Here is a 27,268-nt window from a genome sequence, read left to right on the forward strand (position 1 = left end):
TCATTGAACAAGTTATAGACACAGATAGAAAAAAATTGAGTCCAAGTTTTTCTTAAGGCTTTAAAAATTCTAATATTCAATAAATAAGAACTAGACAGATAAACAATACTTACTTCAAACCCCAAGTAAATTGATCAATAGTACTTTGGTAGTGAGATGCCGCTTCATCATTCATACTCCACGCCCCCCCCACAAACTGCAGGCGACCTTGTCGTACCAGAGTGTGGACTTTGTGTCGTACATCGTCACTTTGGCGTACCCACCACATCCAGAAGAATGCCGTCTCTACGTAGATGAATCTAAATATTGAAGTTTATATAATCAATTATTATTGTATAACAATATACATAATATATATATAAAAAAATAATTGAATATGATTATAACATGTACATGTTTGTTTACACCTAACAGAATAGCTGCTGATTTACTTGCCGGTTCTTATCAGTAGAATCTACATTCCGATGCTTAACATTGAGTTTGGTCTCGAAAAATTACCTTTCAAAAGTGCCCATATAAGCCTACTTGAATAAAGTATATTCTGATCTTTAAACCTATATATTTAACAAAGTAATTAGTTTGTGTTCTTTGAACAAATAGATTGCCACGCGAAAATTATAATTGAATTTTGTGTTTATTCAGTTACATGTTAAAATAATCAAAGCTATACTAACAGACACAAAAATATACTTCGATAGTATACTCGTATAATAAGTTATTAAAATTTAAGTAAATAACTGTTAATATCATAATTCAACATTAATATCGATCACAAAACGTTAGGAGTCCCACAGGGGTCCATCTTAGTTCATATACTATTTCTTACGTTTATAAATAGTGGAATATCAGTGTGCAAAGATCAAAAATTAAAATCAATATTTGTACATGGCAACATAACTGTTATTATATTCGTGTTACCTTCTCTTGGGATCCTGCCATAGCTCTTTAATGACAGAGTCTAAGATGTACTGCACTCCAGCCTTTTGAATATTGTTGCGACCTAAAAGAAAAGAACATTGAAACTCTTGTTCAATCCCCCAAAGCGAATAAGCGCGTGTCTACATACGTGGCATCGTATTTCCTAATATATTATTAGATTTACCCTCGTTTTGTTAACATTCAACACGAAGCAGACATTCAGGACGGTGCCTAGCGATGATGGGCCCTTTCTTCACCCGACATCGCTCTGACCGAACCATTCCGTGAGCCATTTCGTTTTGTTACATTGTTTACGGTTAGAGACATTTATTCCCTCAAAAGATTTACGTTTAAATCACTTACATAGAAAATTACAAAACAATTAGTATAAAAATTAAGTCGTATACACACAATAGGAGCAATATTAAAATAACCCAATAATATCGATACAGCGCTAACAATACGAGGATATTTTTCGATGTAAATGTAGGGTAGTCCACTAAAAAAAATATATAGGTAGTGCTTTGTGTTTAATTTTATCATAATATATAAACATTATCAGCCTGTAAATTTCCCACAGCTGGGCTAAGGCCTCCTCTCCCGTTGAGGAGAAGGTATGGAGCATATTCTGCCACGCTGCTCCATTGCGGGTTGGTGGTATACACGTGTGGCAGAATTTCGTTGAAATTAGACACATGCAGGTTTCCTCACGATGTTTTCCTTCACCGCCGAGCACGAGATGAATTATAAACAAATTAAGCACATGAATATTCAGTGGTGCCTGCCTGGGTTTGAACCCGAAATCATCGGTTAAGATGCACGCGTTCTAACCACTGGGCCGTCTCGGCTCTTTTTTTATCATTGTGTACCATTTATTCGTTATTGTTATACTGATTGATAATGTCATGACAATTAAAATGAAGTGAGGCTATGGCAAGTTTATCTTTTGTGTCACCTCGCTTCTGGTTGCTAAAAATTTATTATATTTTTTTTATACAACGCGATAGTTTGGATGGTTGTTTGGACTCGATCACAACAGGACGGATTTGGCACAAAGGGTGCTTTTTAAACCTAACGACTCCGGACAAAGCCACGCGCAGAAACTATGGTTCATTAATATAACAACGTGTACATTTTTTATCTGTTATTTTGTAGTTAAACGAAGACAAGTGTTGACCGACATTTTTATCTGTACTTATAAATAACAACACTATTAAGTTACCGATAAATATAACCACGCTTTGACTGTAGCAATTAATTTATACATCAATTAATATGCAATTAGTTTTATTATTTTTTAATCACATTAGGTTAAGATCTAACGCTGTTGAGCCGTGACTAATTATTCAGTTTAATTCTCTTCGAAATAGAGAAAAAAAATTGCTTACGTTATATTCGATGAACAAGATGTGCCCGCGACTTTGAATTTAACAAAATAATTATTGTTGTAGCCTAAGTTACTCCTTATTACATCGGCTATATACCAGTGAAAGTCCCGTCAAAATCGGTGCAGCCGTTGCAGAGATTAGCCGGAACAAACAGACAGACACACAGACAGACAAAATATATAAAAAAATGTTATGTTGGTATATGTACCGTATATACATACATATGCATTTAGTAAAAACTCCTGATGGTAAGTGTTCACCACGGCTAACGTACATTGGCACCGTTAAAAATAACTTTTCTCGTATTTCCAATGCGCCACCGACTTTGGTAACTGAGAGGTTATGTGTCTGTATTTACACCGGCTCACTTACAATTCAAAACGAAACACAATAATACTAAGAATTGTTATTCGGCGGTACTATATATGAGTGGGTGGTACCTAACCAGAACTGCACAAAGCTCACAGCTCACATACTTAAGACAGTTAATTTGCTAATCCATAAATTAAAAACACAAGCGTTTAAGAATTATAAAAAAAAAAACAAATCATCAGTTTTCTATGTTGTCTCGGGTCTGGGTGTTTGTGGTGCCGTCGTTACTTCTGATCTTCCATAACACAAGTGCTTTAGCTACTCACATCGGGATCAGAGTAATGTATGTGATGTTGTCCAATACTTATTTATTTATTATTTCTCTGTAAAGCGTGAGAAATGTCAACGAAGCAGAAAATATTGTTTTTAGTTTTTAGTGGTAGATGTTTAAGCGATAAATTGAAACTAAAATACATTGTAAAGAATTTTGAAAAATAGACGAATTCAAATTTAGTTTACGTCATATTATTAAACTGTAACTGTTTTACGTGCTTTTAATACTTTCCGTTTTTGTTTTTATTTTTAATCAAGTTGTCAATGAATGAATGAATGATTGATTGATTGAATGAATGAATGATTGAAAGAATGAATGAATGATTAATTGATAGATTTATTGAATGAATGATTGAATGAATGAATGAATGAATGAATGAAAGCATGATTGAATGAATGGATGATTGAATGAATGAATGATTGAATGAATGAATGATTGAATGAACGATTGATTGAATGAATGAATGATTGATTAATTGAATGAATGAATGAATAACTTACTTCCGTAGTAATACTGGTCCACTGTCTTCAGCCAGCCGACGTCGTCGTGCGTGTGGGGGACGATGTGGACGTTAAGTTCATCTTGATTCACTTTCGTGCAACTCTAAAAATATAATATTGTTAACACGAGTTAACTATTAACCGTGTCCCTGCATTTTAAATCTGTAATATCTTCGAAAATATTCATTCAAATTACACGCTGTAAGGGCCATATTGATCTATATAAAATGTACAATGTATTTAAGGTACTTAATTGGATAAGGATTAATACTGTATTGCTTAAAATCGATTCGTAAATAAGCCATTATTTCTCGTAAAGACTAATTGATAGAAAATTGATTTTTATATCTTTAAGAGATAGACTTTTTTTGTTGACCTTTTCGAGTTGTAAAATACTATAGTACATTATACTGATCTCGTAGGATTCAGTGAGCGTTTGCATCGTATGCGTAAAAAAATATGTTTATTTACGACAACACACTATAAACCTCTAAAAGTATCAATATTTCTCTACTATACTATAAACATATAAACCTTCCTCTTGAATCAGTCTATCTATTAAAAACCGCATCAAAATCCGTTGCGTAGTTTTAAAGATCTAAGCATACACAGTGACAGACAGACAGCGGGAAGCGACTTTGTTTTATACTATGTAGTGATTGCACCGACGCGGATCGCGTTAGCTATGATTTATTATATAGTCAGTGTCATTATCTTTCTCGGTCATCAACCCTAACGTCAAACGAAACGTTTTAAAATCTTTAAAAAAAAAAAATGTCATTCTCGCTTGAAAGATTCCGGTTTTTGTAACGGTAGCGATTTTATTTTTTTATTTTATTTTATTTATTTAATATGGAACTCCAACACAGGTACATATGTAATACAAAAAATACAAGTTTAGACAATAAAATATTAAATGTACCTCCAATTATAGGAGAACACAACATGCACTTATAAAGTATTGAACTCTAAAACAAAACTTAAGAAATAAAAATAAAAGAAAAAGAAAAAACTAAAACTAATAATTACAAAACAATGAAATAAAATAATTTATCGAAAACTATTTAATAAATCTAAACTAAACAAAATGAAAAAAAGATTCGATTTTAGTTCATGTGATTTATTGAGATAGTACACAGTCCTAAAGAAGTATTGTGCAGTTTGGAGTATTATCTTTCAATCGCTTATTTTTTACTTTCATCAGCCCATATTCGTCCACTGCTGGACAAAGGCCTCTCCAAATGCACGCCACTGTGGTCTTTCTTCGGCACCTCGCATCCAGCTCCTGCCGGCCGTCTTGCGCAAATCGTCACTCCACCGTGCCCGAGGACGTCCTACACTACGTTTGCCGAGACGCGGTCTCCGCTCTACAACACGTTTTCACCAACGGTTATCGGTTCTACGACAAATATGGCCGGCCCACTGCCTTCAGCTTACTGATACGCTACGGCTTGTCTACTTTTAATAATAAATTTATTTCATTATCGTACGTTTTGATGTTTCTCCTACCGGTCGTGCCGTGACGGTCACGTTCTTATTTATCAAAAGCATATAATTATATATTTACTTATTTATCACAGTAAATATTACTTCTACTGATAATACATGAACTTTGAACTGAATCAAGACTACATACTGTAAATCCTGAGTTCAAACGAGTTCATTTGGGAAATAATCCGCCATCTTGGGTATGCCGCCATGTTGGATTTAGAATGACGTCACACAGTTTATCATGCATTGTCATCCATACTGAACGTATGTACAAAATTTCAGCTCATTCGGTTAAAGATATCTACTCCTAAATTGATTTTCAAGATTTATAAGTCCGCCATATCGAATGAATTGTTACTTCACTTTTTTTTTTCGAGTTATTCTTAGCCCTTTTATTTGATACCCATATTGTTGGTGAGTATTTAAAATAATTGGTCCGCCATCTTGCGTATGCCGCCATGTTGGATTTAGAATGACGTCACAGTAAACCATGCATAGTTATTCAAACTGAACGTCTATACAAAATTTAAGCTGAATCAGTTAAAGATATCTGCTTCTAAATTGAGTTGCCAGATTTCAAAAGCTTGTAAGATCAGGTCTGGTTCGGACTGGCGCACTTTGTGCACAACCAGACAGAACAACAGACACTGATGTAACACAAAATTTAGATTTTCTGCTCTCATTGTGCTATAAGGAAGATTCTAGGTGACCGGAAGTACCCTATTGTTTTTGATTCTCTTTGCGATAGACATAAGACCTTAAAGGTCATCATCCTTTGATTATGTACCCTTAGAGGTTATAGGTCACTATAAGGTAATAATTCCAATTTTTTGCCTCCACGCGTTCCTGAGAAAAAGGGTCTCGACAGACGGACGGAGAAAGAAGGGTTTTATAAGTTTTTTTTTTCCCTTTAGCGGTATAGAATTCTAAAAACGGCTAAGTTCGTAGGATGCCTAAGGTATAAAAAAGTAGTCAATATCGTTCCTTGTTTTCCTTCATTTTCATCAAATTCGGTTCAGTGTTTTTGCCGTGAAAGAGCAACAGACAGACAGAGTTACTTTCGCGTTATAATATTAGTATAAATAGAGATAATTTAACTATTTCCTGACCCAAGAGTTCATATCGTTACACTGGTCCTGTTCCGAATACGTTTAACGAACTCTTAACGGCTCGGTGTTTACCAGATATGGTACACTGAACTGCTAAGATGATAACTTACATAACATAATCAGCCTGTAAATTTCCCACTGCTGGGCTAAGGCCTCCTCTCCCGTTGATGAGAAGGTATGGAGCATATTCCACCACGCTGCTCCAATGCGGGTTGGTGGAATACACATGTGGCAGAATTTCGTTGAAATTAGACACATGCAGGTTTCCTCACGATGTTTTCCTTCACCGCCGAGCACGAGATGAATTATAAACACAAATTAAGCACATGAAAATTCAGTGGTGCCTGCCTGGGTTTGAACCCGAAATCATCGGTTAAGATGCACGCGTTCTAACCACTGGGCCATCTCGGCCCAGTGGTTAGAACTGATACTGATGATAACTTAGAGTTACTATATTTGGGCGCTTATTGGTCCCCTAATGCATCTTCAATTTCAACCAACCAATGGCTGTTGAGATTAATGTCAATTTACTTAATCCGATTTTGACGTTTCAGAAGCGGGAGATCTTTTAATAGTTTTAATAGTTCGTCGACTACGTTCCAATCGGGAGTCCCAAGATGCCTCTCAATTTTTCGTACAGGTGTTGTCTCATAAAAAAAAATGTATTCCATAAAGAAGTCTTCAATATTTCTTGCCCCTAAGAATCTCTAAATATTTCTTAGAGAAATACATATTATTATGCCATGGACATTAGTGTTACATATCTATCGATAGACTATCGATAGTTAAGGTTTTATCGATAGTATCGATAGATCCCCATGAGCAATACTATCGATAGTATCGCTAGTGTTGATCAAAACGATACTATCGATAGTACTGTCGATATCCTAAATAGTTTTCGATGTCAACTATCGGTAGTCAAACTATCGAGTTTGACCAACGTTTCAGAAAGTGAAGATATTTTAATATCATTTATATTTTATGGGTATTGTGGTTTTATCTTGCACTTAGGGCGTTTATTGTTCTTGGCCAGAGTTAGATCCGGTAGTACTATACGCATTAAGACTTGGTTTTGTTCATTTTACTAAACATATGGATAAATTAAACCTTTGCACGACTTCTCAATATTACATTACATCAACAGCCTGTCATATTGTATGACATATAGCTATATGTAAATAAATATATAGAAAAACAATACTTCGATTGAAGTCATCGATGAACCAAACTTGAAATTCGAAGAAGGTTGTAAGGTACATTTTATACAGAATAACTTGTTACGTTTTTTAATTGTTGTATGACTAAGTTCTTAGTTTCGGTTCTGCTGTTGAATCTTCATTTCAAACTTATGCTTTTAATTTTTATTAAATTACATTAGCAGCCTGTAAATTTCCCACTGCTGGACTAAAGCCTCCTCTCCCTTTGAGGAGAAGGTTTGGAGCATATTCCACAACGCTGCTCCAATGCGAGTTGTAGAATACGCATGTGGCAGAATTTCGTTGAAATTAGACACATGCAAGTTTCCTCACGATGTTTCCCTTCACCGCCGAGCACGAGATGAATTATAAACACAAAATAAGCACATGAAAATTCAGTGGTGCTTGGTACCCGCAATCATCGGTTAAGATCCACGCTTTCTCACGACGACAAAAAACCAAAAAAGATCAATCTCACCTCGTATCCACATTCTTCACGAGAGCTGACGTCGTTTAAGGGTATTGAAGACGACAAACCGACCACGCAGAGAAGCAGCAACGTGACTGACATATTCCTGTGAAATAAAAACATTAGTTTTGAATAAAAAAAAAAATGTTACTAGTTTTATTTATATATCTACGACTAGGGGGGTTAATAACATATCAACATATTGTGTGCTATATTTCGTGTGCAAAATTATCGTTGCACACGAAATAATATTACACTTCAGTTTGATTAGATAAAAAAAAATTATTTACTATCTATTTATATTCGGATAAGATACATCTAAAATATTATTTAAGAAATTATCTAGTAAGGAACCCATAAATTTGCTCGTCCGTATGTACGTATGCCTGTCTTCTACATAGTATGCAACACAGTCGCTCACCGTCTTTACGCTTGGATCTTTTAAATTCCGCAACGAAACAAATCAAAATATACTTTATTCAAGTAGGCTTTTACAAGCACTTTTGAATCTTCATTTAACAAACTATTTAAAGTAAAGCTACCACCGGTTCGGAATGTAGATTCTACCGAGAAGAACCGGCGAGAAACTCAGTAGTTAGCAGTAGTAATATTACATTATACATGTAAACCTTCCTCTTGAATCGAATTAATTAATTTATATATTTCAACTTTGGAATACTAGATGGCGTTATGTCAAACCGTAGACATTTCTACATCGCGATGGCAAGATTCGCTAACTGCTTTATATAGCACTACGAAAATATTTTCGAGGTCAACTATCGACAGTTTGACTATCGATAGTTGACCTCGAAAATTCTTCAGGATATCGATAGTATCGATAATTTAGGACTATCGATAGTTTAGGTTATAAGTAATGGTGTTACGATACTATCGATAGTATTGCTCATGAGGAGCTATCGATACTATCGATAGTGTCGTGATAAAACTAACGATAAATAAATAAATTTAAATAAATTTTGGACAACATCACATACATTACTCTGATCCCAATGTAAGTAGCTAAAGCACTTGTGTTATGGAAGATCAGAAGTGACGACGGCACCACAAACAACCAGACTCAAGACAACATAGAAACTAATGAACTTTTTCTACATCGACTCGGCCGGGAATCGAACCCGGGACCTCGGAGTGGCGTACCCATGAAAACCGGCGTACACGCTATTCGACCAAGGAGGTCGTCATTGCATATCGATAGTCTATCGATATGCAATGCTAATTCAAATAAACCTGGTCATCAGTGGCACCTGTTAGTTTTATTATCAAACAATAGTCACGTGCAGCATCCTTAGGATCGAGTGAGCTGAGTGTTCAATGTTGGTTCTTCAATATAACAATTTTATACAAACCCTTATTGTAGGGGGTGAAGATGGGGCGGATAGGTAGTAATACTATAAATATCAAAATATTAGCTCTATTGTGAGCCGCGTAAAAGGACTTCGTTCCAAAAATGTGCAAAATATCACCGAAATTTGTTGTTGAAAATGACCGACAAATGATTGTATCCTTAAAACTCTCAATTACATTATAATCACAAATTTCGATCACGGTGCGAATACTGGCTTCGTAATTACTTGGTGGTTGAGGTACCACCCACTCATCATAAAATTTACCGCCAAACAGCAGTATTCACTGTTGTCTTGTGTCCGGTTTTAAGGGTAAGAGCCAGTACAGATTACTGCACTACAGGCACGACGTAACATTTTCGTTACCGAGGTGGGTGTTGCATTGCCGATGTAAGGAATTATTAATATTTCTTACAGCGCCATTGTCTATGTCTACTTACCAGCAGGAGACCTATTCTCTCGTCGATCTGCTTATATCATAATAAATAAAACAACTTCCCAACCGAGCGTACGCTCGTCACAAGTCGTAACTTTAAGCTTATCATAAGTCAACAAATCAAGGTCAATAACATTAAACTAATGTCTTAGTTAGTTATACTTTAAGTGATAAATAAATACTTTTATTTATATAAACTACTAATTGATTTATTTACAATTAAAAATCAATTTAAAATCAAACGATTATCTTACTTTTCGATAGACAATATGCTATTGGACTGGTTTTTAAAATGAATTTTATGCTATTTAGTAGAGGTTAAGGAACCCGGTAAGAGTTGTCTTTTTTTAATTCTAGTACATATTTGCTGAAAAATATCAAATTAAAAATTCCATATTTAAATAGCGCGCGAAAACGCTACTTTGACAATATGGCGCTGCAATGGGGTCGGTGACGTCGCTTGCCTGTATTGTAATCTGTGGCACATGTAATCCACATATAGTAGGCAAACGAGGTTAATAAGCAAGTGACGTCATCATATACCCGACCAATCGGGAGCGTTTTGTGTCACGTGACAAACGTTTAAAAAAAATGCATTTTTATTTATGGATTTTCGAATAAATTAATTATTATTTTCAACTTTCGTTAGTAAATAACCATTTTTAAACTCATAATATATACTGATTACAATAATTGACACTTTATTTTTCGCATTGTCGAATAGTCCATTGCATCCTTAGATATAATCTTTAACGAGTGTTTTGTCTCACTGTCCCTTTTTCTTTCTGACACTTTGATTTAACGTTTTAAAGAAGTTTTACTTGGTGGTAGGGCTTTATGCCCGTCTGGATGGGTACCACCTATTCATCAAATATACTACAGCCAAGCAGCAGTACTCAGTATTGTTGTGTTCCGGTTTGAAGGGTGAGTGAGCCAGTGTAACTACAGGCACAAGGGACATAACATCTTAGTTCCCAAGGTTGGTGGCGCATTGGTGATGTAAGGAATGGTTAATATTTCTTACAGCGCCTTCGTCTATGGGCGGTGGTGACCACTTACCATCAGGTGGCCCATTTGCTCGTCCGCCTACCGATACCATAAAAAAAAAAGAAAAAGACAGCATTATTTAACGCACCACCCATTAAAAACACTAATAAGTTAAACAGGCAACACTAAATTAGTTAGGATAAAATTGTTCGATAAAATGAACATCTTTTTTATTTATTTACTATAGGTAGACGCAATAAATAGGCCACATGGTTGTTGTTGTCTCAAAACTCACATTGGCACTGCAAATATTTACCAATACGCCAATACGCCAATGTGCAACCAACCTTGGGGACTGAGATGTTGTGTCCATTGTGCAGATACACTATAGTTTATATTATAAACCAATAAAAAGGAATTATTGATAATATTTGACGACCTCCGTGGTCGAATCGATGTAGAAAAAGTTCATTAGTTTTCTATGTCGTCTCGGGTCTGGGTGTTTGTGGTGCCGTCGTTACTTCTGATCTTCCATAACACAAGTGCTTTACCAACTCACATTGGGATCAGAGTAATGTATGTGATGTTGTCCAATATTTATATATAATATTTTTTAAATTAAATAACAATAAATATATTTTAGAAATATCTACAGCTTTTTTCAATCGAAGGAGTAATGATAATCAAACAGACGTATTCCATGCGATTTGCTAATACCTCAGCTATATCTTGAACTAAAAACAGTACTTGATTAACATATCTCTATTTATAATACAACACTGTTACACTTGACTACTTATATCCACTTTAAATTCACGTCCAAAGTTCCGTCGATATTCAAAAAGTCATTTTTCGACCAATCATAATGAATATCACAGCTTAATCAAGCTCTTGACCAATGACATTGCGTCAATAGATGTCAAGTGTTTTTTTATCTTCTTCGTATGGTTCGGATAGGCAGTGTTTATTTTTAATATATAACTTGACTTTAAGTACTTCTTAAATGAAGATTCAAGCTAGACATTAAGAGGATGTTTTCTTGTATATATAGATTCAATTGAAACGAGGTTAAGATGTTCGACCTGTTTTTAATTTCAAGAATTAAAAAAAAAAATAGTACAGTACCTAAGTCGCTATGTCGATAAAAACAAGGCATTCGCCTCCGTTACAGTTATGAGATCCTGGTACGTGTGAGAATAGGTCGCTTAGTAAACCTAGATTTTTTGCTTTTAAATCCCATACGGATTCGTTCTAGATCTAACGGTTTGTTTAGAAGGCTGAGTCAATTTTAATAAAACTTTTACATTAGCCAAGTCCCAGTCCTGTCGTTTCGGGTCAATATACTTTTAACAGATAAAAAAAAGTAGAGTAACAACCCGTTTATACCCTAAAGCTACGCTAATAAACCTCTCATCATAATTATTGGATTATTTTTTTTTCATTTCTCGATTGGAGATTATTCCACCATCTTTTTCAATAGACTATCTACAATACACTTGTGACAAATTTTCATTCGAGGAAAACATTGTCCGCCTGTCTGTCATTATGATATTTTAACCGCCCTCCACGAGATTAACTATAAGCCCAAAAAAAATGTGCTTTTAAATTCTACTCAGGGTTAAAATTAACGACTCTCATTTTATGTTTCCGAAAAATCAGGGAATTTTAGGAACCTACTCACAACACGAAATATAAAACAAAGTAGCTTCCCATCATCCGTACGCTTAGCTAGTTTAAAGAATCCGGTTAAAACAGGTATGAAAATCTTCGGGAAACTTTTTTTTAACATGTAGTACGCAGGACAACTTATGTAGTAACATCACCCTACGAATCACGAGGGTGGAGCAGCACTGCTGGTAAAACATCACGAAACTGCTAGGAATATAAAAAAAAAAAGATGTCCATCCCGACTTTATACGTTTATAATTCATACAAAGATATTTCTCTCATTTAATTCCAAATGAATTACCCAAAATTTTAGTGAAGAGTCTACGTCACGAAAGTACGTGTGCTAAACTATTTCGTTTTAAGCGTTTTGGAAAAAAATCCTATATCCTACCTTAGGGTACAAAGCTTGCTTCATGACAAAATTCATCAAATTAATTTCAGTGATGTGACCGTGAAAGTGAATTAGTTTAGATAAGGAGTACGAAAATGATGTACATTTATCAGAACTAGTGTTCGCTCAGCAAATTCACATTCGACATAATTAAAAATTCATGTCCATCGAACTTGTCTTCTTTTTTATATTTTGTCTCGCTTTCTTTCAATCGGTGAGCGAAAAGGGACGGAAATGTGTAACAGGAAACCTATTAGATTCGACCAATGAGCGTGCGCGGTGCTGAAGTGTCCAAAAGGTACTAAATAATTTTCCGAAAGGATTAAATGTACAACAATATTATGTATATTCACAGAACCATTGATCACTTTGATAGAAACAGTGATAATTAATATCTGTACACGTGACGTAAGGATAAGCTTGTAACGCCAAGTTTCCGACTCCGTAAAGTCAATAAATCCTGCCTGGGACAAGGTTCTATACTCAAATTCCGCAGATATTTTTATCTTTGCCGATTCATAAACTCAAATCTTTTTTAAATATTTCAAAATTTGTAAAAAACACATTGTTAAATAAGGCATATTAATCAATACAAGATTATATAGATGTTAAAAAAGCGTGGAGTTAATACTCGTTCACTTCCGGGCAGTCAAATACAAAGTCATAACATAAAACATAATCAGCCTGTAAATTTCCCACTGCTGGGCTAAGGCCTCCTCTCCCGTTGAGGAGAAGGTATGGAGCATATTCCACCACGCTGCTCCAATGCGGGTTGGTATAAATTATGATACAAAGTCATGTTAGTTAAATACAATAATTCTACTATGATTAAAAAAAGCACAAAAAAAAATATTTCGGCAAAATAAACACGTTTACTTACCATAGAATTAAATTTTAAACCTTCTTTTATTCCCGCCTAAACGCTGTCATTTTGGTGACGTCACATTGATAAAAACATCAGTCGTGTATGTGCTACTGGCACTCATTCAACGTTAACAGCTATAAATATTTGATGTTGTTTAGAAAAATATCGAATTCAAATCGATATTGTTAGTTTACATACCAGATACTAGCATTAAAACTCCCGGAAAAGTTGTTTAACAAAGTCTTAGATGCTATTGATATGACAGTTTTTGCCTATATAACGTCACACCGTGGCGTCTCGTGTTTTAGGTAACGTGATATACAGACTAAAAATTACGACGTTTGCCGAATGCACTTTTATGACTCAAAATCAATTTCATAATTTATTTTTCACTAACGTAAGTACCCTGTGGTATTTAACTAACACGACTTTGTTTAAACGTTGAAAAAATCGAACTACACAGTTTCTTGCCGGTTAATCTCGGTAGATTCCGAACCGGTGGTAGCTTCACTTAATATAGTTTGTTAAATGACGATTCAAAAGTGCTCGTAAAAGCTTACTCGAATAAAGTATAATTTGATTTGATTTGATTGGTAATCGATGTATATTATCCAGGAGAGATATCAAATATTACGCTTCGTATGCGACTTCTTTAAGGCTCGCTTTCGATTTCAACATTAACAGCCTGTATATTCCCCAATGCTGGGCTAAGGCCTCTTCTCCCTTTGAGGTTTGAGGAAAGTTTGGAGTATATTCAACTACGCAGCTCCAATGCGGATTGATGGAATACACATGTGGCACAATTACGTTGAAATTAGACACATGCAGGTTTCCTCACGATGTTTTCCTTCAAACAAAATTAAGCACATGATAATTCAGTGGTGCTTTGATCGCGTTTGAACGCGAAATCGTCGGTTAAGATACGTTCTAACCACTGGGCCATCTCGGCTCTTGGACTATTTCCAACGTGTATTTATTGGCAGCTCGTCAATACGAAACCAAAAGAAAGGGACATAACATCTTAATTCCCAAGGTTGGCATTGGCGAAGTAAGGGATGGTTAATATTTCTAACAGCGCCAATGTCTACGGGCGGTGGTGACCACTTAACATCAGGTGGACATTTGCCGGTGCGTCTACAATCCTAAAATCGGTTAAAAAAACAAGGCAGGAAAAGCTGCTGTGTTTTCATATATATTAGCTACATGTTCTTTACAGTCAAGCCATGCAATTCCTTAAAAGACTAGGCGATAAAATATTCGCAGTTTGTCGACATAGCCAAACCTTACTCCTAAGTAGAGTCGGATTTAAAGGTCTGGAGGGTCTGGGGCAACAGAGGCGTGGAGACCCTAATAATAATATTATGAATTAATTTGAATACTTTAATTTCAATTAGTAAGCTATAATTCATTTACTTGTGTCGGTAACTTTAAAACAGTAATTAGTAACATTATTTGACTATGTTAAGATATATGTTAACTCGTCGGAATGTCTGTTGTGGGGGCCACAAAGCAGTTGCCGCGGTTGCCCTCCCCTAAACGCGACCCTGCTTCTAAGCGATGACTTCGCTACTTCTGGCGAAGCAGAGGACACTTCCCTCAAATCTAAGGATATTTTGCGATGAGTTTCGCTCGCGTGCCACACATCAATCGGACAATATGGACGAGTTCAATAAATACGTGTATTTTCGATACAAAAACCGTTAAATATAAATACAATTTGACTTTATTAGCAATTGTCCCAGCGACTTCGTAACTAATTACAAGGCGATGTTATATTCATGAGCATAAGAAAAGGGCAAACGGGATTTAAGTTTAAAATGTGTTTTTACCAATAATATATATTTGAATATTTTTAATTAGAAATTATTTATAATATTTATTTTATGCTTTTGTTATTTAAGTACCCTTATCTCTATTGTTCATTGCGTGCTTAAAATATCTCAGAACATTTTTTCTACCTATATTTAAATAATTTTATATTTTTTCCTACATTGGTTAGTCTAAGGATACTTTAAACATTTGTTTCAGTAAATTTATACAGTTTTAATTAATAGTGTATTGAAAAGCTTACCTTTTAAGTATTAACATCATGAATACAACTAATAATTAAACTTCATATTTTTTTATAAAAAAATCAATTTAAACAACTACTCGCGTTCGTTTAAATTTAATAACTGAATTGGTTTTATATAATTGTGATGGACAACTTGACAAAATGATGACAGCTGACTGACTGATAAGAATTTTTTTTCTTTAACACAATCAAACGTTATAGATCTTACATCCTAGTGAAGTAATTATTTATAGCTACGCAAATTGGTATTTAATATGTACATATGAATTTATTGTTATCATAAGTATTATATTTAAAAGGTTTTTTAGGAATTTGATATTAAGTTGAAAAAGGCCTATAATTATAAAGAAGTAAGTAAGACGGGAAGAGCAACACTAGTAATTTTCGTCACGCCGGAAAATTTGTGGCAATTTCTAGATAAGCAATTTAGTTCCAGGAATATTCATCGAAAGATAAATTTAGAATTACTCTATATATTTTTATTTTATTTTTTAAAAGGCATAAATTTTACAGAAAATGACCAAATGCAGTTATGGCGTAGCATATATATGTGTATGTAGTATTTTTTAAGTAATATGACGGGCTTAATAAAGAAATATAATTTCTTAAGGAAAATTTAAGATGTCGATATTGTCCAAAATTATTTTCATTTTATTATTTAGAATTCCTTTAGATGGAAATACATACATTTTAGTTTGCAAATATTACTGATAACATATCATTTTTGTATATTAATTGTAATTTAATTATATCATATGGCAATATTGCAAATGTCAAATGTATGTATTATGAATATGAAATTATGAAATTTAAAATGTATTTGACATGTTTATAAGCAACTTAAAGCTCAATATAAGTAACATTCCTACGTGACATTGGCGAAATAATCTGTGTCCTGTCGGCACAACTAAAAGCCATTAAACTAAGAATTGAATTGTATAAGTAACATTTAATATTTAATTATTAATTTAATATAATATACTATGGCACTGTGGCAGTTCTCCGAGTCTTCGCTGCCACTTCTCAAAAGTTGTATCGAAGCTTCAAAATTAGATTTGAATAATAAATGGATTAAAAGGTTTGGTTCTTTTAACCACTTGGATATGAAAAATGTTGTAAATGAAAACGACAATAAAGCAATTCCAATCCCGTCACCAGAGAATACGAATACAGACAACAAAGAAACATTAATTCAAGACAAAGTCGAAATATCTGACGACATTTGGCAGGAAATAAGTGATATTGATCCTATTTCTCAATTCGATTACTTAGTGGAAAATTGCTTAAAACATTCAGCCCTATATTCCATGCTGGCCGAAAAATTATCACTAACATCCGCTGAAAAGTTGTGCAACCATATTTTCGAAACGAATGTTATAAATTTGACATTCCTTCAGAAATTCTATACGTCATTTTTGCCGGTATATTTGAAAAGAGAATACACGAGGACGTCCTTAGATATAATAATAAAGGCTGAAAAATGTAATAGTGAAATATTTAAGTATTTATTAGAATTAATAATTAAAGATACAGATTTACCCGGTCAAGTTATACAGCAGTATATATCGACCATAGACACTAAATATCAATTGGAATTAATGAAAAATATAACTTTATTTAATTTGTCCAATGAGGTTTTCATGCATCATTTATATTCAATATATATATTGTATAAGAATTGTGAAAAAACAGATTTCATACAACAGTTCATATTAACAAAATTGTCGAATGTCTCGCAGCAATGTGTTAACGATAAGAACTATGGTAGACTTCTGTTAACTTATCTACAAGCTCAAAAGAAATTTAGTACAAATTATACAGTTATACAAAAAATCATTGACTTGCACAGATCTCCGTTTAAAAAACCCTGTATGAATGCATTCAACGAATTGCAAAAATTACAAGATGATTCTGTTCCAAATTCAAATGAAAATTTCTAAAAAGGATTGTTTTTGTTTCTTATTTATTATCTGTATGATTTTTATAGTAATACATTACACAACTAGGATAAATTAATTGCCATCAATTTTTATTAGAATTACATTGTAACAAGTTAAGAGCCGAGATGGCCCAGTGGTTAGAATGTGTGCATCTTAACCAATGATTGCGAGTTCAACACCAGGCAAGCACCACTGAATTTTCATGTACTTAATTTGTGTTTATAATAATTCATCTCGTGCTCGGCGGTGAAGGAAAACATTTTGGGGAAACCTACATCTGTCCAATTTCAACGAAATTCTGCCACATGTGTATTTCACCAACCCACATTTGGAGCAGCATGATATGCTATGATATGCTCCAAACCTTCTCCTCAAACAGGAGAGGAGGCCTTAGTCCAGCAGTGGGAAATTCAATTATTTTTATTACCATAAACAAGAGAACATTATTTACATATTAACTTAGTCTCGTGAACAAGGCATTCGTGGATAACGTCGAAATATCGAGCTCCACCGAATAAAAATAAAAAACATGGTGAATATCCCGTTTCAAATACTTATTTCTGGAGAGCTAAAAGTTGCATTTTTGTCTTACTTTGAAAAAAGCTTAAAAACATTATAACTCAAAAATGGTTTACTTTACGCATATGAGGGTTAAAATTATCGCGAAGAGGCACCCCTATCACTTAAAGGGACTACGGCGAATTATCAATAACATTGTATATTAACAAATAATTGTATTTTCTGTGATATAAAGTGATTTACAAAGAAAAAACATCTTTATTTTCCCTGAAACCCTTATGATGATGCATACGGAGATATGAAATGGTACTGCCACACTGCAGTTCTAAAATACGAGTTGTGGACCGCGGCGTCGCTAGTCCTTCAGGGGTTGGTCTTAAGGTATGAGGCATAAAAAGCCAGCCTATGTCCTTCCTTGATATTCAAGCTTGCTTCATAACATACTTCATCAAATTCGGTTCTATAATATTAGTATAGATTATTCTACAATTGTAAACAACAATTAAATGTTGTATTGCTTAAAATCGCTTCGAAAATAAGCCATTATTTCTCATAAAAATTAAAGGATAACAAATGCTTGTTGTGGGCTATCCCTAAGAGATAGACATTTTATATTATTTAGTTGAGGTTAAGGAACCCAGTAAAAGTTGTTTTTTTTAATTCTAGTACATATTTGCTGAAAAATATGAAATTAAAAATTCCATATTTAAATAGCACGCGAAAACGCTGCTTTGATAATATGGCACTGCAATGGGGTCGGTGACGTCACTTGCCTGTATTGTAATCTGTGGCACATATAATCCACATACGGTGGATTTTATGTAGGTAGGCAAACGAGGTTAACAAGCAAGTGATGTGATCATAAACCCGACCAATCAGGAGCGTCACGTGACAAACGTTTAAAAAAATGCATTTTTTCTTATGGATTTTTGAATAAATTTAATATTATTGTCAACTTTCGTTAGTAAATAACCATTTTTAAACTCATAATATATACTGATTACAATAATTGACACTTTATTTTTCGCATAGTCGAATAGTCTATTTTGTTTGTGCTCATTTGTAATTTATTGATTTTATTAATTATATAATAGTTTAAAAAATATATTATACTTGTTATTTCTAATTATTGCTTATTTTTAATACATATTGTGCAATATTATAGTGCACGGTGAGACTACCTCTAAGTAGTAGAACTTCGCCTAGATAATTTTGAAATGTATTTTTTTTATTTCGATGTAATCTTGTATCTACTGTTGGTTGTCTTAATGAAAATAAATAAATAAAACATTTCTCATAAAGTAAATTCAAAATTAGCCCGCAGGTAATGATGAAGATGACATTCTCCTGATCGATTTTGAACACTTTAGCCATTGTTAACGAACAGCCAACTACATTATAAGAAAAAAACAATTGTCTATCAAGTACACTTTTCTCATTTCAAGAATGTAAGGTCTGCATAGAACGCCTTGTTATTTAAGGCATGGAAGTGGTGTACTAGTGCCACAGCCCAGGGCGCAGCCACAGCCGGAGGTCTGGAGTCTCCTGCCCGCTTTAGAGTCGGCACTCACTCACATGGCTCGAAAAATAATATCCCCGATTTATACTCAAAGACGACTCTAGAACCAGCCGGGCTCTTGCGGCCTAGTCGATCCTGGTCGAATATAAAAGTTCACCGAATGCATATATAGCTCGAGGTGTCTAGATGGTTGACGCCGGCCCTTGGTGGACTGACTAAATGTGAATAGCCAAATAAGGGCCGTTCGTTGCACGAGTATTCTAAAATTACAGCTAAAAGGCTAAGATGTTACATCGTAAGTAACATCTGCCAGCACTTCATGGCGACTACGTCAGCTTTGCCATAGTTATGTAGCAATTTTGCAGGATTTTCATCTCTATATCTACGACGAGCGAAGCCGTAAGGCTAAGTTAAAAAATAAAACAAAGATATCCAAACTACACTCATTTAATCACTCGAAAATCGGATGTGGTTTACAAAAAATTTTAACAAAGAAACCAACAGACCATAAATTGCAGAAACCTCACTGTTTTTAATGAATAAACCTTTTTTGGCTCTATAATAACAAGCCTTTACCTAAATAATAATTAAAAAAAAAGTCAGTAAAGGAATGCTTGGGAAGAGAAAAATAATATTATTAGGTCTCTGCAATTTCTGATTTTATCCTATTTTTATATGAACACTTTTTTGTGGATCACAGCGGTTGTGTGGCGACTTTAAATAAATAATAATTCTAATGACAACAGTACAGCAGATACATTTTGACTATTACGATAAATTGATGTAAACATATTTTGTCAAATTAAGAAAATGTACGTTAACTTTCAAACGGAAAAACATTTTCTCATAGATGTATGAAAAATTAAATGTATTTTTTTTTAATATTCATTAATTTAAAATAGATATATATCACAATCGCAGAACGTGTCTTTTATTAAACATTTAAAGCAAATATATTTGCAATAACAAAGAAATAAGCAGTATGGAAGACAAGAAACAAAGAAAAAGTCGACACACATTTTAACAATCCTAAGATTAATTTCGGTTTATCAACAGTAAAATCACAGATGTTTTTTTTTAAACAGCCATGCCCGCCATTATAAATATTAAAGCTTTTTTATTCTATCGCGCATAATATGGTTTTATAATGTTAATTGTAGTTTTACAGAATAATTTAAATTAAAAAAAAATCACTGAGTACCTATTAAAATTGTTTTCAACCGAACTATTTATTGCTTTTTCTCATTTTGAAATTTGTACGTACTACATATAAAAATAGTAATATTATTATAAAAAAACCATTACATTTAGAAACTTAATAAAATTGATGCCTAATTAAGTAGATTATATGGACTTACGTTCTAAGATGAATATCATAACAGATTAAATTAGTGATCCTGTGCTTGTCACCACATAAAACGTTCGCAATAATATTGCTTTAAGAAAACACAGTTCTGGAAATAGACGTTCTAACCTAGATTTATTTTAACTATTAGAATAGGCGGTCGTAATCGGTACCTTGGCGTAATTTGACGTTTGTTTTTTTTTTTAAATACTTTTGAACACTTGATTCAAAATCAGTCTTTTTGGAGGCTTATAGAATTATTGAGATCCTGTTCGTAGTAAATTAATTTGAGACTATTATTATACATGCAACTATAATGTAATTCTAAATTAGTCGTTAATACGTAATAAAGTAAATAAAGGTTATTGTTCGACAAAATTGCTGAGAAAATACGAAAATGTTAAATATTATTTATAGAAAAGAAAATCTCTTTAAAAGGACGACGTAAAAATTAAAAACTTGATAAGATATGAAATAGAAATAACTGTTTCTTCAAAAAAAAACTCAATTGAATATACTTACTTTTTTTTTATCTGTGACTTAAACTGAAGGTTTAATACGATTGTAATATTTATGAAAAAAATAAGACTACACGCGAGAGTTAATCAGATATATGATTTTAAAGAAAACTGTACCTATTTATGTATATACAACTACATTTTTTTATTAATTTTTTATTTTGCGAGTTACTATCATTAAAGGTATACCTACTACGTTAATTCTAAATCGTTACGTAAATAGTTAAAAAGCGAATTAATCTTTAAAACCCTGTTCATTCGAAAATTCGACGTCTCACTTTATTTTTTATTGAACACCGGTAAAATTTTTAGGAACATATATTATTTTTTTGTAAATATTTTTCTTAAGATTTATAATTTAATTTCAAAAAATGTCTTGGCTGTATGCAATCTGACAGATGGCGCAAAACGTTTAGAAAAAAATAAACTTAAAAATCTATAATTTCTCGTTGTAAGCTTATAGTTTTTTAAATGTTTCGCAAGCCTTGTATGCGTTATCGAAGATACCAAAAACTGTTAGAGTTTCAAGTCAATCGAATGAACGAAACGCATGTCGTACGAACAAAAAAATTACTTTTTATATATAAAATAAATATTGATAACCAATTCACTTATGTATATTTTGGTACGTAATTGTGCTGCAAACTTATCTGGAGCAAGAAGTAGAACTCAACTTCAATAACATAAACGTAAATTTAAAAATATTAATTATTTAATGATATTTAAATGATATTTTTTACGCTATTTATTGTTAGCAAAATTCAATAGAAACACTTTCATTATGCAGCAGCACTTATCCGCCCAGATACGTTTGTTTATTTTGTATGTGTGTTTAAGCTAGTGAGGGATAATTAATTGTAAATATACAGGGTTATTGGTAATTCGACGTATTCCCGTTAGGAGGTGTTATAAGGTGAGGTGAGGTGTTATAAGGAGAGGTGTAAAAATCATTATGATCGGTATTTAAGTCACAACTTAACAAGAAACTTAACTTTAAAAAGAATGCGACTTTGCGTTCGCAATAGGGGAAGTCACTTCGAGCAAGAACTAGGCTGATCTTTTTTGTTTTTCAGGCATATTTGATGGAAAAAAATAAAAAAAATATTGAAATAATATCGACGGATAATTATTGTTTAAATATTGAAAAATATCCAGTGTTTAATCGTTTTTATAAATCAGAAGAAAAAAGGAGATTTTAATCGAAAGTTTTTTTTTAATAAGTTTTGAAGTTGCAATTTTGATTTATTTTGAAAAAATCTAAAAAACGTGATAACTCAAAAATGGGGGTTAAAATTATCGCAAATAGTCACCCCTATCACCTCCTAACGGGAATACGTCGAATTACCAATAACCCTGTATAAAACAAATTGCTTTCTAGATCTATTTACCTTAAAATACCGATCTTATCCAAAGTATAACATAGATGTAATTAAATATGGTTTTAGATTAAAGCCAGAATACTTATTACTAAATTCAGAATTAATATTAGGATGAACGCAGCTTAGCATATAAAAATGAATTTGAGCACCTTTTGTTTTGTAAAGAAATTAAAAATATAAAATAAATGAAGTTTGGAAACAAAAAAAAAAAAATCAAAATTAACAGTCAACAGACAATAAATAGGAAATATAGAATAGAAAAAAAAGGATAATTAGTTTTTGTCAAGTTTACATTAATGTGAAAATTAGTGTAAGATTATTTCAAAGTTTAATTCTTGCATAGATCAACATGCAAACGATAAAATTAAAAAAAAAAAAGAATCACATCAAACATCGATTTGACAGTTCAAAATTAAAAAAATATATATTGTTAAGAAAAGTAATTGAGCTAGTGAAAATTAAATCGATGCGGGACATTTAAAATACATGATATTTAATAATAATTTGTATAACATCACTAACCAACAATATCTTCAAGTTTCTCCCGACGGTCTACGTGTTGCGGATCGGAACAGTGGGCCATGAGTACTGATTCACCAACGATCAAATTCTCGAAACATAACGAACAAGCGTATATTGCATCCCCAAAGCAGACAATCTTATTCGCATCACGGTACATTCTCATAGAGTTCAATACGGTGCTTGGTTGAATTTCCTTACCAGCCGACATACATTTCTTAATATAGGCAGTTTTATATATAAAATGTATTTTTTCACAATGTGTCTGACTTAATATGTGTCTTAACAAGCTATTCTCATCGTTATGTGTATCTTTGCATGACGGACAGTAGAAAGTTATAATATTCTTGGATTCTATATCTGGGTCCGTTAATTCACAATTCAGTTGTATGCTATGGACTTCTACGTAGAATGTTATGCGTTCGATAGCGGCTTTCTGGAGCAATGTATTGTAGAGACTCGTGTCTTGGAAGCTATTGTAGCTGACAATCTGGTCTAGAGACTCTGAATATGCTGTTAATGTAGATGAATCAAGGCTGAAATTACCGATCGATGATGTGATGGATGAAGAACCGTCACTTGTTTTTGTTGTTAGTCCGGAATCAGTTTGCGAACTCGGTGAAGATGGTTGGTGACATTTACAAAGGCATTTACATGTGTCTGAGTCATCGGAATAACTCGTGTTATCAATGTTGTTTGTGTTGACGTCATCCATGGAAAATAGATTTATCATTGCTTCTCTTAAATCTGGAAAATCAAAGTGTTTTATTCTTTTCTTATGACTAACATTTTGACGTTTCGATACAGAATGTTTAAGCTTCTTCGTGTTAAATGTGATACTCTTATAGTTTCCTAATTTATTGCTTTCCGTATTACTTTGTAAATAAATTCGTACAAAATCTTCTATATTTGATTTAATAGATAGTAACTGTTTTCTCAATTTCATTTTAACGTCATCATCTTCCCTCTCCATGACGATATTCCACCCAACGGGACTTTGACCTCTATCATTCTTATTGTATAAGTTCTCACTATTTTTAGAAATATTGCTTACATCTGTTCCGGAAAGAGCTGTAACAATTGATTTTGAATAAAACAGTTTCGATACTTCGATGTGGAATTGAAAGTCATTGAACAGTTTCCTTAAGAAGGACTCGATTTTATCCAATTTAATTTGATAATTCAATAACAACTGGACTCGTTCCTCTTCATTCTTGTCCAATTCAACATCTCCGAACGACTCGAGACTAGTTGAGGGTACTAACTGATTTTCATCACTTGACTGGCTGTCTGTGACTTTACGACACATTTTAATCGATGATTTATTCGTGTGAACCGACACATCAGAATCTGATTGCTCCGATAAAGATTCAATATCTACATCCTCAACGAATGGTGAAGATGGTTGATCGTCCGATATTGCATCAATTAAATCAAACGATTTATTGAAATCGAATCCTCTGAACCGCTCGCTAAACACATCGGAACTCTTACATTCTAACAAAACATGCTTTGGTGTGTTCTCCACATTATTGAAGCTGTCTTCGCTTAAATGGTTCATAGAATGACTCGCTTTTTTGACGTCTAATTTAAGTTTTTTACATTTACGCCTTTTTTCTCGCAATGGCGCTTCCACACTTAGGGTTAGTAAATCCGTGTCTGATAAAGAACCTTTTTTGGCGGCGAAGTTTTTTACAGATTCGGGGAGTTTTAGACTACTAGTGCATTGTTTCGATGTAGAGTCCGGCTCTGTGGACTCGAAGTTTATTATGATAGGTTCGTCCGAAACATATGTATGTCTACGTCTCTTCAAGTTCGTATCAGACAAGACATTTTCAGTGTTATCTTCAGATTTTTTGAAATAATTGATGTTTGATAGCATTTTTCGAAAAGAAAACGCCATCGTCGTGTGTAAATTTCATACGTTTTCATACAATAGCGAGTTGGAACACTGGAAACAATCAAAACACGATATCAAAACAACAAAGAACTCACGAAAAGTGTTTAATAAACGAGCAAATTTTACCTGTAGTTTTAGAATGTTGCTAGAAAAGCGTCGGTCGGTTGATATTACACTGATCCTACCTCATACTAACTGAGTTTTAATATTATATCATTAAAAAATACCTTCAAAGTAATTACAAATCAAATCCTTTGTCAATTCTTGTTTGACAAGTTACAACCCAAATCAAAATAAGAGAAAACATCTGATATAATCCGATTAAATTAGTAGGTCATTCGATTATGAATCATGGTGCAATGTCACATTAATCGATACGTGCAACGTCTGGACCGTCTCAGTGCTTTTTAAATTAGTTGTGTATTAATGTTAAAAATATTGCCATATAATAATTTGAAAATAAATATGTTTAAAATAATTACGTGAATCAGAACGCATTCTATTAATTTAATAAAATACTTAAAATTTCAGATGCAATTTTGAGAAATTTTAATAAGAGATTATTATAAGAGGTAGCAAAAATTGTATCTAGACACCTTGACGAGTCAATTTTAATAGAAGCTTGTAAAAAAATGGGTCCTCAAAAATATATCACTTTTATACTTAAAGAATTTATACTATTCAAATTTCCTACTTACGTATCCAAGAAGCGCTTCTTAAAATTAAAACTAGGGTGTTTGAAATAAATTAAGGTTCATAAGGTAAAGTATCGTACAAGTAAAACCCTTTTCCAAATCCAGGAGCTGTCATTGGTCAAGAATCTGAATATTTTTATCCGTTTTTTTTTTATTGTTATTTTGTAGTAAGTAAAAAAGTAAATAAAAAATTTGAATATCAGCAAAGTTGCTATCGGAACTTTAACATTAATATTGAAATCGATATAAATAGTTGACTGTGTAAATCTAAGGTATGTTTGTCTTTGTTCTATTGATCAAGGTGGCGCATTACTTTACGTACGCATGCAAGTACTTTTCAGTTACGAGTTTCTTTACCTAAGAAATTACTAATATTAAATTTTGCTTACTGTAAAAATAGTTATTTTTCATTTTACTATAAATTTATATCAGTAAAAATCAGATGAAATTTACCTGTGAAAAGAAAATGAGAAATTTGAATGAATTTTCCATTTTTTCGAATGATAGTACTTAACAAATTATTTTTGAAATTATAGAATATTTATTATATTTAATATAAGAAGTTTGTATAAACTAACTAGAATTAGGAAAACTGTGGTATTTGGTCAAGTCAATAGGCCAAAAATTTAAATGATCAGTAGTGTTGCCATCCCACTCGATCGTCGCGATTTGACGTAACCCACATTTTATACGGTGTTTTTATTTTATTATCTGTATAGTAATAGCAAATACTCACGTATAATTTATATTATATTTTATTTTTTCTTTAAGTTGACCAATTTCCATCAACGTGATGGCTGTCTATGGTGACGACACCCGTGGCTGAGTAGTGTACCCTGGGTTTCACGGGTATGCCACTCCGAGGTCGCGGGTTCGATTCCCGGCTGAGTCGATGTAGAAAAAGTTCATTAGTTTTCTATGTTGTCTTGGGTCTGGGTATTCATGGTACCGTCGTTACTTCTGATTTTCCATAACACAAGTTCTTTAGCTACTTTCATTGGGATCAGAGTAAAGTATGTGATGTGGTCCAATATTTATTTATCTCTGTTTTTATTTAGATTGTCTTGAGGGTCATGTGCATCCTTGTTTTTATTTGAGACAGATCACAATTGGTGCATAATTGTGGTTCCTACCATCCATGGTTAATGAAAGATTGAGACCACCTATTTATCAGATATTTTACTGCAGTACTCAGTGCTGTTCTGTTCTAGATTGAAGGGTGAAGAAACTACAGGCATATGGGACATATCATCTTAGTTACCAAGGCAACTTTGTTATTACAAATTACAAAATGTTAATTTAATTTATAGCGCCAATAACTTTAGGCGGCGATGACGACTCATTTTTAAATGGTAAAAAAAGGGGATTCGATCGATCGATTTATGTTCTCACGTATTCATAGGGTGGAAATTTTATATACTTACATTGTTAA

General features: G+C 33.2%; 2 protein-coding genes across 4 annotated transcripts in view; both read right to left on the minus strand.

The window, feature by feature from the left end:
• LOC113393735 (lysosomal alpha-mannosidase-like) overlaps positions 1 to 15,611 on the minus strand; it is a 32,019-nt gene extending 16,408 nt beyond the window's left edge. For all 3 annotated transcript variants that reach the window (XM_064220128.1, XM_064220126.1, XM_064220127.1), the window contains exons 1-5: positions 15,500 to 15,611; positions 7,727 to 7,823; positions 3,453 to 3,555; positions 919 to 1,000; positions 114 to 299 (exon numbers count right to left, since the gene is read on the minus strand). In XM_064220128.1, the coding sequence (XP_064076198.1) occupies positions 114 to 299; positions 919 to 1,000; positions 3,453 to 3,555; positions 7,727 to 7,823; positions 15,500 to 15,519 (488 nt within the window). In that variant the 5' untranslated portion in view covers positions 15,520 to 15,611. The remainder of the gene's footprint in view (positions 1 to 113; positions 300 to 918; positions 1,001 to 3,452; positions 3,556 to 7,726; positions 7,824 to 15,499) is intronic.
• Positions 15,612 to 22,705: 7,094 nt separating this feature from the next.
• Positions 22,706 to 25,415, minus strand: LOC113393732 (uncharacterized). The gene is made up of 2 exons (XM_026630758.2): positions 25,268 to 25,415; positions 22,706 to 25,192 (listed from the first exon to the last, which is right to left on the minus strand). Exon 2 carries the CDS (start codon positions 25,142 to 25,144, stop codon positions 23,240 to 23,242), a length of 1,905 nt encoding a protein of 634 aa, XP_026486543.2. The 5' UTR covers positions 25,145 to 25,192; positions 25,268 to 25,415; the 3' UTR covers positions 22,706 to 23,239.
• Positions 25,416 to 27,268: the final 1,853 nt, after the last annotated feature.

This window comes from Vanessa tameamea, chromosome 31 (assembly GCF_037043105.1).
Source record: "Vanessa tameamea isolate UH-Manoa-2023 chromosome 31, ilVanTame1 primary haplotype, whole genome shotgun sequence".
NCBI lineage: Eukaryota > Metazoa > Arthropoda > Insecta > Lepidoptera > Nymphalidae > Vanessa > Vanessa tameamea.